Raw genomic sequence first — 16,300 nt, forward strand, 5'->3', positions numbered from 1 at the left:
GGTGTGTGTATGTATATATAGTTTGTATATACTGTATATGTGTATATATCTCCTACTAATATTATAAATGTGACAGTATATATATGTGTGGTGTATATACGTGGTGTGTGTGTGTGTATATATATATATATATATATATATATATATATACACATCTCCTACTAATATTATAAATGTGACAGTATATATATGTGTGTGTGTATATACATGGTGTGTGTATGTATATATAGTTTGTATATACTGTATATGTGTATATATCTCCTACTAATATTATAAATGTGACAGTATATATATGTGTGGTGTATATACGTGGTGTGTGTGTGTGTATATATATATATATATATATATATATATATACACATCTCCTACTAATATTATAAATGTGACAGTATATATATGTGTGTGTGTATATACATGGTGTGTGTATGTATATATAGTTTGTATATACTGTATATATATATATATAAATCTCCCACTAATATTATAAATGTGACGCTTTGTGTATTTGGATATTCGCTCCTCAGTCGCGCAGGGATTTAGCTGACATTTGGCGCACACATACCTTGGGACCTGGAAAGAAACATAGACTATGTATTCAACCAGTACATGCCCGCACCTCGCGACCGCAAGCCCCAAATTCGCCAAACCGCAAGGCTAACGGAGCTGAGATGACGTCATCCACTCTGCTTCAGGCGCTTTGCGATAGGCCTGCGGGATTAGGTGGGCGACGCTACAATTGCTGGACACGCTGGTGAACATGGCGCCTAATCCAAACTCCCGAGCGTCCGGGCCGCGCTCCATCATTTTCGAGAACCCGCGTGTGTATCGCCTGTGCCGCTTTGTGACTCTGGCGGTGACCTGTTCTCCCCACCCCCCAACTCACCCCCCTTTACTAGCTTTGGCAATGCCAAATATCTATTCGACGTGCCAATATTTGATTTGATTTGATATGTGGTGTGTATGTACAGTGCATGGGGTATATATATGTGGTGTGTATGTATAGCGCATGGGGTGTATATATGTGGTGTATGGGGTGTATATATGGGGTGTATATATGTGGTGTGTATGTACAGTGCATAGGGTGTATATATGTGGTGCATGGGGTGTATATACGTAGTGTATGGGGTGTATATATGTGGTGTGTATGTACAGTGCATAGGGTGTATATATGTGGTGTGTATGTATAGCGCATGGGGTGTATATACGTAGTGTATGGGGTGTATATATGGGGTGTATATATGTGGTGTGTATGTACAGTGCATAGGGTGTATATATGTGGTGCATGGGGTGTATATACGTAGTGTATGGGGTGTATATATGTGGTGTGTATGTACAGTGCATGGGGTGTATATACGTAGTGTATGGGGTGTATATATGGGGTATATATACGTAGTTCATGGGGTGTATATATGTGGTGTGTATGTATAGTGCATGGGGTGTATATATGTAGTGTATGGGGTGTATATACGTAGTGCATGGGGTGTATATATGTAGTGTATGGGGTGTATATACGTAGTGCATGGGTGTATATATATGGGTTGTATATATGGGGTGTATGTACGTAGTGCATGGGGTGTATATATGTAGTGTATGGGGTGTATATACGTAGTGCATGGGTGTATATATATGGGTTGTATATATGGGGTGTATGTACGTAGTGCATGGGGTGTATATATAATGTGTATATACGTAGTGTATGGGATGTATATATAATGTGTATATACGTAGTGCATGGGGTGTATATACATAGTGCATGGGGTGTATATACGTAGTGTATGGGGTGTATATATAATGTGTATATACGTAGTGCATGGGGTGTATATACATAGTGCATGGGGTGTATATACGTAGTGCATGGGTGTATATATGTGGTATGTATGTACAGTGCATGGGGTGTATGTACAGTGCATGGGGTGTATGTACAGTGCATGGGGTGTATGTACAGTGCATGGGGTGTATGTACAGTGCATGGGGTGTATGTACAGTGCATGGGGTGTATGTACAGTGCATGGGGTGTATGTACGTAGTGCATGGGGTGTATATATAATGTGTATATACGTAGTGTATGGGGTGTATATATAATGTGTATATACGTAGTGCATGGGGTGTATATACATAGTGCATGGGGTGTATATACGTAGTGCATGGGTGTATATATGTGGTATGTATGTACAGTGCATGGGGTGTATATACGTAGTGTATGGGGTGTATATATGTGGTGTATGGGGTGTATATACATAGTGCATGGGGTGTATATACGTAGTGCATGGGTGTATATATGTGGTATGTATGTACAGTGCATGGGGTGTATATACGTAGTGTATGGGGTGTATATGTGTGGTGTATATACGTAGTGCATGGGGTGTATATATGGGGTGTATATACGTAGTGCATGGGGTGTATATATAATGTGTATATACGTAGTGCATGGGGTGTATATATGGGGTGTATATACATAGTGTATGGGGTGTATATATAATGTGTATATACGTAGTGCATGGGGTGTATATATGGGGTGTGTATGTACAGTGCATGGGGTGTATATATGGGGTGTATATAGGTAGTGCATGGGGTATATATATGGGGTGTATGTACGTAGTGCATGGGGTGTATATATAATGTGTATATACGTAGTGCATGGGGTGTATATATGGGGTGTATATATGTAGTGTATGGGGTGTATATATAATGTGTATATACGTAGTGCATGGGGTGTATATATGGGGTGTATATACGTAGTGTGTGGGGTGTATATATGGGGTGTGTATGTACAGTGCCTGGGGTGTATATACGTAGTGTATGGGGTGTATATATGGGGTGTATATACGTAGTGCATGGGGTGTATATATGGGGTGTATATACGTAGTGCATGGGGTGTATATATGGGGTGTATATCCATAGTGTATGGGGTGTATATACGTAGTGCATGGGGTGTATATATGGGGTGTATATACGTAGTGTATGGGGTGTGTATATGTGGTTTGTGTATATATGGGGTGTATATACGTAGTGTATGGGGTGTATATATAATGTGTATATACGTAGTGCATGGGGTGTATATATGGGGTGTATATACGTAGTGTATGGGGTGTATATATAATGTGTATATACGTAGTGCATGGGGTGTATATATGGGGTGTATATACGTAGTGTGTGGGGTGTATATATGGGGTGTGTATGTACAGTGCATGGGGTGTATATATGGGGTGTGTGTATATAGGTAGTGTATGTGGTGTATATATGGGGTGTATATACGTAGTGCATGGGGTGTATATATGTGGTGTGTATATAGGTAGTGTATGTGGTGTATGTATGGGGTGTATATAGGTAGTGCATGGGGTGTATATATGTGGCGTGTGTATATAGGTAGTGTATGGGGTGTATATATGGGGTGTATGTACGTAGTGCATGGGGTGTATATATAATGTGTATATACGTAGTGTATGGGGTGTATATATAATGTGTATATACGTAGTGCATGGGGTGTATATACATAGTGCATGGGGTGTATATAGGTAGTGCATGGGTGTATATATGGGGTGTATATACATAGTGCATGGGGTGTATATAGGTAGTGTATGGGGTGTATATATGGGGTGTGTATGTACAGTGCATGGGGTGTATATAGGTAGTGCATGGGCTGTATACACACATGAGGACACAATTGTTGTTCCTCTCGGTTAATGACAGAACCCCCCCAACGCCCCCAGAAATCTCCGGACTCTGACACCAGTAATACTATAGGTCAGACTTTGCGTTTCGCTGACGACTCGGCCGGACAGAGATGACGTTTCTGTAACTTAAAGGGATCTTATCGTTACAATGCCATTTTTTTCTCCCTAACACGTAGGAATAGCCGTAAGAAAGCCTCGTCTTCTCCTACCGTTAGCCGTCTTCTCCGCACCGCCGTTCGGTACAAATCCTGGTCGTCTTTTGTATGTAAATGAGTTAGCTCGCAGCACTGGGGGCGGTCCTAATGCTGCGAGAGAGGCAGCGCTGGAGACTTCTATCTTCCCCTGCATCTTCTTCTAGCGCTGGCTTCAAACTTCTAGGCATGCTGAGTCGGTTCTGCTGTCGGTCCTTGGGCTGGGCGGACTGTGCATGCCTGCGGCCATCTTCCTGTGGCTGATTACACAGTAAGCTGGGCTAAGTGGCCACAAGAAAATGGCCACGGGAATGTGCAGTCAGCCCTGCGCAAGGCCTAACGGCAGAGCCAACTGAGCATGCCTAGAAGTTTGAAGCCAGCGCCAGGAGAAGATATGGGCAGATAGAAATCTCCAGCACCGCCTCTCTTGCAGCATTAGGACCGCCCCCAGTGCTGCGAAACAACTCATTTGCATAAAAAAGACGACCGGGATTTCTACCGAACAGCGGCGTGGAGAAGACGGCTAAAGGTAGACGAGGCTTTCTTACGGCTATTCCTACGTGTTAGGGAGAAAAAATGTCGTTGTAACGATAATATTTTGTTGCACAACCTTTTGGGGCAGTCGCTGCGATCAGACGATTCCTGTAACTGTCAGTGAGACTTCTGCCCCTCTCTGCAGGGAGTTTGGGCCCCTCCTCTGCCCCAGTTGTCTCGGTGGTGAAGGGGCCTTCTCCAGGCGACATGACATGTTTCAGCTCCTTCCATAGGATTTAGGTGCGGGCCCATAGAAGCCCCTTCGAATAGTCCAATGGGGGGGTTAGCTGTGTTTTGGGTCATTATCCTGTTACCAGACCCAGGACCTGCGGCTGAGACCAAGCTTCCTGACACTTGGCAGCACATTGCTCTCTAGAATCCCTTGATGGACTTGAGATTTCATTGTACCCTGCACAGATACAAGACCCCCTGTGCCAGATGGAGAAAAGCAGCCCCAGAACATAACAGAGCCCCCTCCATGTGTCACAGTAGGGACATAACAGAGCTCCTCCATGTGTCACAGTAGGGACATAACAGAGCTCCTCCATGTGTCACAGTAGGGACATAACAGAGCCTCCTCCATGTGTCACAGTAGGGACATAACAGAGCTCCTCCATGTGTCACAGTAGGGACATAACAGAGCTCCTCCATGTGTCACAGGAGGGACATAACAGAGCTCCTCCATGTGTCACAGTAGGGACATAACAGAGCTCCTCCATGTGTCACAGGAGGGACATAACAGAGCTCCTCCATGTGTCACAGTAGGGACATAACAGAGCTCCTCCATGTGTCACAGTAGGGACATAACAGAGCCTCCTCCATGTGTCACAGTAGGGACATAACAGAGCTCCTCCATGTGTCACAGTAGGGACATAACAGAGCTCCTCCATGTGTCACAGTAGGGACATAACAGAGCTCCTCCATGTGTCACAGTAGGGACATAACAGAGCTCCTCCATGTGTCACAGTAGGGACATAACAGAGCTCCCCCATGTGTCACAGTAGGGACATAACAGAGCTCCTCCATGTGTCACAGTAGGGACATAACAGAGCTCCTCTATGTGTCACAGTAGGGACATAACAGAGCTCCTCCATGTGTCACAGTAGGGACATAACAGAGCCTCCTCCATGTGTCACAGTAGGGACATAACAGAGCTCCTCCATGTGTCACAGTAGGGACATAACAGAGCTCCTCCATGTGTCACAGTAGGGACATAACAGAGCTCCTCCATGTGTCACAGTAGGGACATAACAGAGCTCCTCCATGTGTCACAGTAGGGACATAACAGAGCTCCTCCATGTGTCACAGTAGGGACATAACAGAGCCCCCTCCATGTGTCACAGTAGGGACATAACAGAGCTCCTCCATGTGTCACAGTAGGGACATAACAGAGCTCCTCCATGTGTCACAGTAGGGACATAACAGAGCTCCTCCATGTGTCACAGGAGGGACATAACAGAGCTCCTCCATGTGTCACAGTAGGGACATAACAGAGCCCCCTCCATGTGTCACAGTAGGGACATAACAGAGCCCCCTCCATGTGTCACAGTAGGGACATAACAGAGCCCCCTCCATGTGTCACAGTAGGGACATAACAGAGCCTCCTCCATGTGTCACAGTAGGGACATAACAGAGCTCCTCCATGTGTCACAGTAGGGACATAACAGAGCTCCTCCATGTGTCACAGTAGGGACATAACAGAGCCTCCTCCATGTGTCACAGTAGGGACATAACAGAGCTCCTCCATGTGTCACAGTAGGGACATAACAGAGCCCCCTCCATGTGTCACAGTAGGGACATAACAGAGCTCCTCCATGTGTCACAGTATGGACATAACAGAGCTCCTCCATGTGTCACAGGAGGGACATAACAGAGCTCCTCCATGTGTCACAGTAGGGACATAACAGAGCTCCTCCATGTGTCACAGGAGGGACATAACAGAGCTCCTCCATGTGTCACAGTAGGGACATAACAGAGCTCCTCCATGTGTCACAGTAGGGACATAACAGAGCCTCCTCCATGTGTCACAGTAGGGACATAACAGAGCTCCTCCATGTGTCACAGTAGGGACATAACAGAGCTCCTCCATGTGTCACAGTAGGGACATAACAGAGCTCCTCCATGTGTCACAGTAGGGACATAACAGAGCCCCTCCATGTGTCACAGTAGGGACATAACAGAGCTCCTCCATGTGTCACAGTAGGGACATAACAGAGCTCCCCCATGTGTCACAGTAGGGACATAACAGAGCTCCTCCATGTGTCACAGTAGGGACATAACAGAGCTCCTCCATGTGTCACAGTAGGGACATAACAGAGCTCCTCCATGTGTCACAGTAGGGACATAACAGAGCTCCCCCATGTGTCACAGTAGGGACATAACAGAGCTCCTCCATGTGTCACAGTAGGGACATAACAGAGCTCCTCTGGGGGGAGGGGCACAGAGGGTTTGGGGTGGTTTTATGGGCGCTTTGCACCTTGTCTGTACAAGGCATCACCAAATCTGAAGATTACCAAAGGATTTTGGATCTCTATGTACTGTCAGCAAGCTGGGTGTGTGTCCTAGGTCATGGGTCAGCAGGACAATGACCCCCAAAATACTTCACAGAACCCCCAGAAATGGAGGAAACAAAGCTGGAAGGTCCTCAAGTGGCCGCAATGAGTCCGGGCCTAAATCCCACTGATCACCTGCGGAGACATCTTACATTTACTGGAGGAGAAGAGAAGGCGCCCCCTAAATATGAGAGGTCTGGGGCAGAAGAGGGGCCCCCTAAATATGAGAGGTCTGGGGCAGAAGAGGGGCCCCCCAAATATGAGAGGTCTGGGGCAGGAGAGGGCCCCCAAATATGAGAGGTCTGGGGCAGAAGAGGGGCCCCCCAAATATGAGAGGTCTGGGGCAGAAGAGGGCCCCCCCAAATATGAGAGGTCTGGGGCAGGAGAGGGCCCCCCCCAAATATGAGGTCTGGGGCAGGAGAGGGGCCCCCAAATATGAGAGGTCTGGGGCAGAAGAGGGGCCCCCAAATATGAGGTCTGGGGCAGGAGAGGGCCCCCCCCAAATATGAGAGGTCTGGGGCAGGAGAGGGGCCCCCAAATATGAGAGGTCTGGGGCAGGAGAGGGGCCCCCCCAAATATGAGAGGTCTGGGGCAGAAGAGGGGCCCCCCAAATATGAGAGGTCTGGGGCAGGAGAGGGGCCCCCAAATATGAGAGGTCTGGGGCAGGAGAGGGGCCCCCCCAAATATGAGAGGTCTGGGGCAGGAGAGGGCCCCCCCAAATATGAGAGGTCTGGGGCAGAAGAGGGGCCCCCAAATATGAGAGGTCTGGGGCAGAAGAGGGGCCCCCCAAATATGAGAGGTCTGGGGCAGGAGAGGGGCCCCCAAATATGAGGTCTGGGGCAGGAGAGGGGCCCCCAAATATGATAGATCTGAAGATATCTGCAGAAGAAGAGGGGCCCCCAAATTCTCCCTGAGGGTGTAAGAAGCTTGTGGATGGGAATAGGAGGAAAATCATTTAAAGGGGTTGTCCGGGGTAACCCTGAAGTCCTGGACTAATCTCACCCCCCTTTACCCATCTCCCAGTCATGTGACCGCCCCAGGGACACTTTTTGACGATCCGGTGACACTCTGTTGGGGTGGGGGAGTGAGCCGGAGATAGTGTCAGGACCTACAACTCCCAGAATGCATTGCAGCAGGAGCCCCAGAACACGCCCATCGTTACAGGGGCGCACTTATTAACCCATTAATAACACTAACACAACTTTTTTTATATTATAAAATCTATATTTTTGCCTGAAAGCCTCTTGAGGATTTCCGTCCCCCCGATGTGCGAGCAGAGACTACGCCAAGGGATCAGGAGTTCTGTTTTGTGACATTTTATCATTTTTTGGGTTTTTTTTCCCTCAGTTTTTTGTGTTTCTCCCAGTCAGGACGTTGTGGTATGAAGTGTCTTGGCTGTGATCCTCAGGACTGTCTCCTGGACCTCTATATATAGCACTTGTTTGCTCCTCCTATAGGGGTCACATACTTTCCCGCGCACATACGTATAACTTACAAGGTCTCTGGGGGTCAGACGTTGATGGTATGCTTTGTGTCCCAGGTTATCCAGTATCAGACGGTCAGATACGACATCCTCCCCCTGTCCCCGGCCTCCAGGAACCGCCTCAGTAAGTCCTCGTTCACACTGGTGCAGTAGTGGCCTCCCCGTCAGGCCCTGTGCTGACTTCTTTTCTTTCAGACCAGGTGAAGAGGAAGGTTTTGGTCCTGGACTTGGATGAGACATTAATCCATTCTCACCATGATGGCGTATTACGGCCGACAGTCCGTCCGGGGACCCCCCCTGATTTTATACTAAAGGTGAGTGATTATCGGGCCCCTGGGTGTGGCCCCCGCCCAGCACTGACACGATCGTCTTCTCCGCAGGTTGTTATAGATAAGCACCCGGTGCGCTTCTTTGTACATAAACGGCCACACGTTGACTTCTTCCTGGAAGTGGTGAGTAATGAGGTGACTGCAGTATTGGCCCCCGTTCTCCCCCAGGGTAGTAATAATGGTGGTGGTCTCTCCCCCTGGCAGGTGAGTCAGTGGTACGAGCTGGTTGTCTTCACAGCCAGTATGGAGATCTATGGGTCTGCTGTGGCCGACAAGCTGGACAACAACAGGGGTGTCCTGAGGAGGCGCTTCTACAGGCAGGTAAGTGGGGGGGTCTTATCAGTATCGGGAGTAATAAGGGTAACCTTGGAATATGCCACGCCCCCTCGTTGGTTCTTCACATATCAGTGCTCGATTAGTGATGGGTCCTTGTGTGTGGGGTCACATCCTTGAATTGTCCTGCCCTAGTGGGGGGTGGTGTATACCCTGTGGTCAGTGGGGTCACATCCATGAATTGTCCTGCCCTAGTGGGGGGGTATGCCCTGTGGTCAGTGGGGTCACATCCATGAATTGTCCTGCCCTAGTGGGGGGGTATACCCTGTGGTCAGTAGGGTCACATCCATGAATTGCCCTGCCCTAGTGGGGGGTGGTGTATACCCTGTGGTCAGTGGGGTCACATCCATGAATTGTCCTGCCCTAGTGGGGGGGTGGTATGCCCTGTGGTCAGTGGGGTCACATCCATGAATTGTCCTGCCCTAGTGGGGGGTGGTGTATACCCTGTGGTCAGTGGGGTCACATCCATGAATTGCCCTGCCCTAGTGGGGGGTATGTCCTGTGGTCAGTGGGGTCACATCCATGAATTGCCCTGCCCTAGTGGGGGGTATGTCCTGTGGTCAGTGGGGTCACATCTATGAATTGCCCTGCCCTAGTCGGGGTTATGTCCTGTGGTCAGTGGGGTCACATCCATGAATTGCCCTGCCCTAGTGGGGGGTGGTGTATACCCTGTGGTCAGTGGGGTCACATCCATGAATTGTCCTGCCCTAGTGGGGGGGTATACCCTGTGGTCAGTAGGGTCACATCCATGAATTGTCCTGCCCTAGTGGGGGTGTATACCCTGTGGTCAGTAGGGTCACATCCATGAATTGTCCTGCCCTAGTGGGGGGTGGTGTATACCCTGTGGTCAGTAGGGTCACATCCATGAATTGTCCTGCCCTAGTGGGGGGGTATACCCTGTGGTCAGTAGGGTCACATCCATGAATTGCCCTGCCCTAGTGGGGGGGTATGCCCTGTGGTCAGTGGGGTCACATCCATGAATTGTCCTGCCCTAGTGGGGGGGTATACCCTGTGGTCAGTAGGGTCACATCCATGAATTGCCCTGCCCTAGTGGGGGGGGTATGCCCTGTGGTCAGTAGGGTCACATCCATGAATTGCCCTGCCCTAGTGGGGGGTGGTGTATACCCTGTGGTCAGTAGGGTCACATCCATGAATTGTCCTGCCCTAGTGGTGGTGTATACCCTGTGGTCAGTAGGGTCACATCCATGAATTGCCCTGCCCTAGTGGGGGGGGTATGTCCTGTGGTCAGTGGGGTCACATCCATGAATTGTCCTGCCCTAGTGGGGGGTGGTGTATACCCTGTGGTCAGTAGGGTCACATCCATGAATTGTCCTGCCCTAGTGGGGGGGTATACCCTGTGGTCAGTAGGGTCACATCCATGAATTGTCCTGCCCTAGTGGGGGGTGGTGTATACCCTGTGGTCAGTAGGGTCACATCCATGAATTGTCCTGCCCTAGTGGTGGTGTATACCCTGTGGTCAGTAGGGTCACATCCATGAATTGTCCTGCCCTAGTGGGGGGTGGTGTATACCCTGTGGTCAGTGGGGTCACATCCATGAATTGTCCTGCCCTAGTGGGGGGGTATACCCTGTGGTCAGTAGGGTCACATCCATGAATTGTCCTGCCCTAGTGGGGGGGTATACCCTGTGGTCAGTAGGGTCACATCCATGAATTGCCCTGCCCTAGTGGGGGGGTATGCCCTGTGGTCAGTGGGGTCACATCCATGAATTGTCCTGCCCTAGTGGGGGGGGGGGGGTATACCCTGTGGTCAGTAGGGTCACATCCATGAATTGCCCTGCCCTAGTGGGGGGTGGTGTATACCCTGTGGTCAGTAGGGTCACATCCATGAATTGCCCTGCCCTAGTGGGGGGGGTATACCCTGTGGTCAGTAGGGTCACATCCATGAATTGTCCTGCCCTAGTGGGGGGGGGGGGGGGTATACCCTGTGGTCAGTGGGGTCACATCCATGAATTGTCCTGCCCTAGTGGGGGGGGGGTATACCCTGTGGTCAGTAGGGTCACATCCATGAATTGTCCTGCCCTAGTGGGGGGTATACCCTGTGGTCAGTAGGGTCACATCCATGAATTGTCCTGCCCTAGTGGGGGGGGGGGGTATACCCTGTGGTCAGTAGGGTCACATCCATGAATTGCCCTGCCCTAGTGGGGGGGTATGTCCTGTGGTCAGTGGGGTCACATCCATGAATTGCCCTGCCCTAGTGGGGGGGTATGTCCTGTGGTCAGTGGGGTCACATCCATGAATTGCCCTGCCCTAGTGGGGGATATGTCCTGTGGTCAGTGGGGTCACATCCATGAATTGCCCTGCCCTAGTGGGGGAGGGGGGGTATGTCCTGTGGTCAGTGGGGTCACATCCATGAATTGCCCTGCCCTAGTGGGGGGTGGTGTATACCCTGTGGTCAGTGGGGTCACATCCATGAATTGCCCTGCCCTAGTGGGGGGTATGTCCTGTGGTCAGTGGGGTCACATCCATGAATTGTCCTGCCCTAGTGGGGGGTGGTGTATACCCTGTGGTCAGTGGGGTCACATCCATGAATTGCCCTGCCCTAGTGGGGGGTATGTCCTGTGGTCAGTGGGGTCACATCCATGAATTGCCCTGCCCTAGTGGGGGGTATGTCCTGTGGTCAGTGGGGTCACATCCATGAATTGTCCTGCCCTAGTGGGGGGTGGTGTATACCCTGTGGTCAGTAGGGTCACATCCATGAATTGTCCTGCCCTAGTGGGGGGGTATGTCCTGTTGTCAGTGGGGTCACATCTATGAATTGCCCTGCCCTAGTGGGGGGTATGTCCTGTGGTCAGTGGGGTCACATCCATGAATTGCCCTGCCCTAGTGGGGGGGTATACCCTGTGGTCAGTAGGGTCACATCCATGAATTGTCCTGCCCTAGTGGGGGGGTATGCCCTGTGGTCAGTGGGGTCACATCCATGAATTGTCCTGCCCTAGTGGGGGGGTATACCCTGTGGTCAGTAGGGTCACATCCATGAATTGTCCTGCCCTAGTGGGGGGGTATACCCTGTGGTCAGTAGGGTCACATCCATGAATTGCCCTGCCCTAGTGGGGGGGGGGTATGCCCTGTGGTCAGTAGGGTCACATCCATGAATTGCCCTGCCCTAGTGGGGGGTGGTGTATACCCTGTGGTCAGTAGGGTCACATCCATGAATTGTCCTGCCCTAGTGGTGGTGTATACCCTGTGGTCAGTAGGGTCACATCCATGAATTGCCCTGCCCTAGTGGGGGGGTATGTCCTGTGGTCAGTGGGGTCACATCCATGAATTGTCCTGCCCTAGTGGGGGGTGGTGTATACCCTGTGGTCAGTAGGGTCACATCCATGAATTGTCCTGCCCTAGTGGGGGGGTATGTCCTGTGGTCAGTGGGGTCACATCCATGAATTGTCCTGCCCTAGTCGGGGTTATGTCCTGTGGTCAGTGGGGTCACATCCATGAATTGTCCTGCCCTAGTGGGGGGGTATACCCTGTGGTCAGTAGGGTCACATCCATGAATTGTCCTGCCCTAGTGGGGGGGGGTATGCCTGCGTCAGTAGGGTCACATCCATGAATTGTCCTGCCCTAGTGGGGGGTGGTGTATACCCTGTGGTCAGTAGGGTCACATCCATGAATTGTCCTGCCCTAGTGGTGGTGTATACCCTGTGGTCAGTAGGGTCACATCCATGAATTGCCCTGCCCTAGTGGGGGGGTATGTCCTGTGGTCAGTGGGGTCACATCCATGAATTGTCCTGCCCTAGTCGGGGTTATGTCCTGTGGTCAGTGGGGTCACATCCATGAATTGTCCTGCCCTAGTGGGGGGTGGTGTATACCCTGTGGTCAGTAGGGTCACATCCATGAATTGTCCTGCCCTAGTGGGGGGGGGGGTATACCCTGTGGTCAGTAGGGTCACATCCATGAATTGCCCTGCCCTAGTGGGGGGGTATGTCCTGTGGTCAGTGGGGTCACATCCATGAATTGCCCTGCCCTAGTGGGGGGGGGTATGTCCTGTGGTCAGTGGGGTCACATCCATGAATTGCCCTGCCCTAGTGGGGGATATGTCCTGTGGTCAGTAGGGTCACATCCATGAATTGCCCTGCCCTAGTGGGGGAGGGGGGGTATGTCCTGTGGTCAGTGGGGTCACATCCATGAATTGCCCTGCCCTAGTGGGGGGTATGTCCTGTGGTCAGTGGGGTCACATCCATGAATTGCCCTGCCCTAGTGGGGGGTATGTCCTGTGGTCAGTGGGGTCACATCTATGAATTGCCCTGCCCTAGTGGGGGGTATGTCCTGTTGTCAGTGGGGTCACATCTATGAATTGCCCTGCCCTAGTGGGGGGTATGTCCTGTGGTCAGTGGGGTCACATCCATGAATTGCCCTGCCCTAGTGGGGGGTATGTCCTGTGGTCAGTGGGGTCACATCCATGAATTGCCCTGCCCTAGTGGGGGGTATGTCCTGTGGTCAGTGGGGTCACATCCATGAATTGCCCTGCCCTAGTGGGGGGTATGTCCTGTGGTCAGTGGGGTCACATCTATGAATTGCCCTGCCCTAGTGGGCGGGGTATGTCCTGTGGTCAGTGGGGTCACATCCATGAATTGCCCTGCCCTAGTGGGGGGTATGTCCTGTGGTCAGTGGGGTCACATCTATGAATTGCCCTGCCCTAGTCGGGGTTATGTCCTGTGGTCAGTGGGGTCACATCCATGAATTGCCCTGCCCTAGTGGGGGGTGGTGTATACCCTGTGGTCAGTGGGGTCACATCCATGAATTGTCCTGCCCTAGTGGGGGGGTATACCCTATATACCCTGTGGTCAGTAGGGTCACATCCATGAATTGTCCTGCCCTAGTGGGGGTGTATACCCTGTGGTCAGTAGGGTCACATCCATGAATTGTCCTGCCCTAGTGGGGGGTGGTGTATACCCTGTGGTCAGTAGGGTCACATCCATGAATTGTCCTGCCCTAGTGGGGGGGTATACCCTGTGGTCAGTAGGGTCACATCCATGAATTGCCCTGCCCTAGTGGGGGGGTATGCCCTGTGGTCAGTGGGGTCACATCCATGAATTGTCCTGCCCTAGTGGGGGGGTATACCCTGTGGTCAGTAGGGTCACATCCATGAATTGCCCTGCCTAGTGGGGGGGGTATGCCCTGTGGTCAGTAGGGTCACATCCATGAATTGCCCTGCCCTAGTGGGGGGTGGTGTATACCCTGTGGTCAGTAGGGTCACATCCATGAATTGTCCCTGCCCTAGTGGGGGGGGTATACCCTGTGGTCAGTAGGGTCACATCCATGAATTGTCCTGCCCTAGTGGGGGGTGGTGTATACCCTGTGGTCAGTGGGGTCACATCCATGAATTGTCCTGCCCTAGTGGGGGTGGTGTATACCCTGTGGTCAGTAGGGTCACATCCATGAATTGTCCTGCCCTAGTGGGGGGTGGTGTATGCCCTGTGGTCAGTAGGGTCACATCCATGAATTGTCCTGCCCTAGTGGGGGGGTATACCCTGTGGTCAGTAGGGTCACATCCATGAATTGTCCTGCCCTAGTGGGGGGGTATACCCTGTGGTCAGTAGGGTCACATCCATGAATTGCCCTGCCCTAGTGGGGGGGTATGCCCTGTGGTCAGTGGGGTCACATCCATGAATTGTCCTGCCCTAGTGGGGGGGGGGGGGTATACCCTGTGGTCAGTAGGGTCACATCCATGAATTGCCCCTGCCCTAGTGGGGGGTGGTGTATACCCTGTGGTCAGTAGGGTCACATCCATGAATTGCCCTGCCCTAGTGGGGGGGGGTATACCCTGTGGTCAGTAGGGTCACATCCATGAATTGTCCTGCCCTAGTGGGGGGGGGGGGGTATACCCTGTGGTCAGTGGGGTCACATCCATGAAATGTCCTGCCCTAGTGGGGGGGGGGGTATACCCTGTGGTCCAGTAGGGTCACATCCATGAATTGTCCTGCCCTAGTGGGGGGGTATACCTGTGGTCAGTAGGGTCACATCCATGAATTGTCCTGCCCTAGTGGGGGGGGGGGGTATACCCTGTTGGTCAGTAGGGTCACATCCATGAATTGCCCTGCCCTAGTGGGGGGGGTATGTCCTGTGGTCAGTGGGGTCACATCCATGAATTGCCCTGCCCTAGTGGGGGGGTATGTCCTGTGGTCAGTGGGGTCACATCCATGAATTGCCCTGCCCTAGTGGTGGGATATGTCCTGTGGTCAGTGGGGTCACATCCATGAATTGCCCTGCCCTAGTGGGGGAGGGGGGGTATGTCCTGTGGTCAGTGGGGTCACATCCATGATTGCCCTGCCCTAGTGGGGGGTGGTGTATACCCTGTGGTCAGTGGGGTCACATCCATGAATTGCCCTGCCCTAGGGGGGGGGTATGTCCTGTGGTCAGTGGGGTCACACCATGAATTGTCCTGCCCTAGTGGGGCGTAGGTGTTACCCTGTGGTCAGTGGGGTCACATCCATGAATTGCCCTGCCCTAGTGGGGGGTATGTCCTCGTGGTCAGTGGGGTCACATCCATGAATTGCCCTGCCCTAGTGGGGGGTATGTCCTGTGGTCAGTGGGGTCACATCCATGAATTGTCCTGCCCTAGTGGGGGTGGTGTATACCCTGTGGTCCAGTCAGGGGGGGTCACATCCATGAATTGTCCTGCCCTAGTGGGGGGGTATGTCCCTGTTGTCAGTGGGGTCCACATCCATGAATTGTCCTGCCCTAGTGGGGGGGTATACCCTGTGGTCAGTGGGGTCACATCCATGAATGTCCTGCCCTAGTGGGGGGGTATACCCTGTGGTCAGTGGGGTCACATCTATGAATTGCCCTGCCCTAGTGGGGGGTATGTCCTGTGGTCAGTGGGGTCACATCCATGAATTGCCCTGCCCTAGTGGGGGGTATACCCTGTGGTCAGTAGGGTCACATCCATGAATTGTCCTGCCCTAGTGGGGGGTGGTGTATACCCTGTGGTCAGTAGGGTCACATCCATGAATTGTCCTGCCCTAGTGGGGGGGTATACCCTGTGGTCAGTAGGGTCACATCCATGAATTGCCCTGCCCTAGTGGGGGGGTATGCCCTGTGGTCAGTGGGGTCACATCCATGAATTTGTCCTGCCCTAGTGGGGGGGTATAACCCTGTGGTCAGTAGGGTCACATCCATGAATTGTCCTGCCCTAGTGGGGGGGTATACCCTGTGGTCAGTAGGGGTCACATCCATGAATTGCCCTA

At 51.8% G+C, this 16,300-nt stretch overlaps 1 protein-coding gene across 1 annotated transcript in view; it reads left to right on the forward strand.

The window, feature by feature from the left end:
• Nucleotides 1-9,084, forward strand: part of CTDNEP1 (CTD nuclear envelope phosphatase 1) — a gene marked incomplete at its 3' end in the record, with an annotated part of 13,684 nt that extends 4,600 nt beyond the window's left edge. Inside the window, exons 2-5 of the mRNA XM_075261931.1 lie at nucleotides 8,492-8,558; nucleotides 8,630-8,748; nucleotides 8,815-8,886; nucleotides 8,968-9,084. Of these exons, the coding sequence (XP_075118032.1) occupies nucleotides 8,492-8,558; nucleotides 8,630-8,748; nucleotides 8,815-8,886; nucleotides 8,968-9,084 (375 nt within the window). The remainder of the gene's footprint in view (nucleotides 1-8,491; nucleotides 8,559-8,629; nucleotides 8,749-8,814; nucleotides 8,887-8,967) is intronic.
• Between the last annotated feature and the right edge of the window lie 7,216 nt (nucleotides 9,085-16,300).

The sequence above is a fragment of the Leptodactylus fuscus genome, unplaced genomic scaffold (genome assembly GCF_031893055.1).
Source record: "Leptodactylus fuscus isolate aLepFus1 unplaced genomic scaffold, aLepFus1.hap2 HAP2_SCAFFOLD_650, whole genome shotgun sequence".
NCBI classification, from domain to species: domain Eukaryota; kingdom Metazoa; phylum Chordata; class Amphibia; order Anura; family Leptodactylidae; genus Leptodactylus; species Leptodactylus fuscus.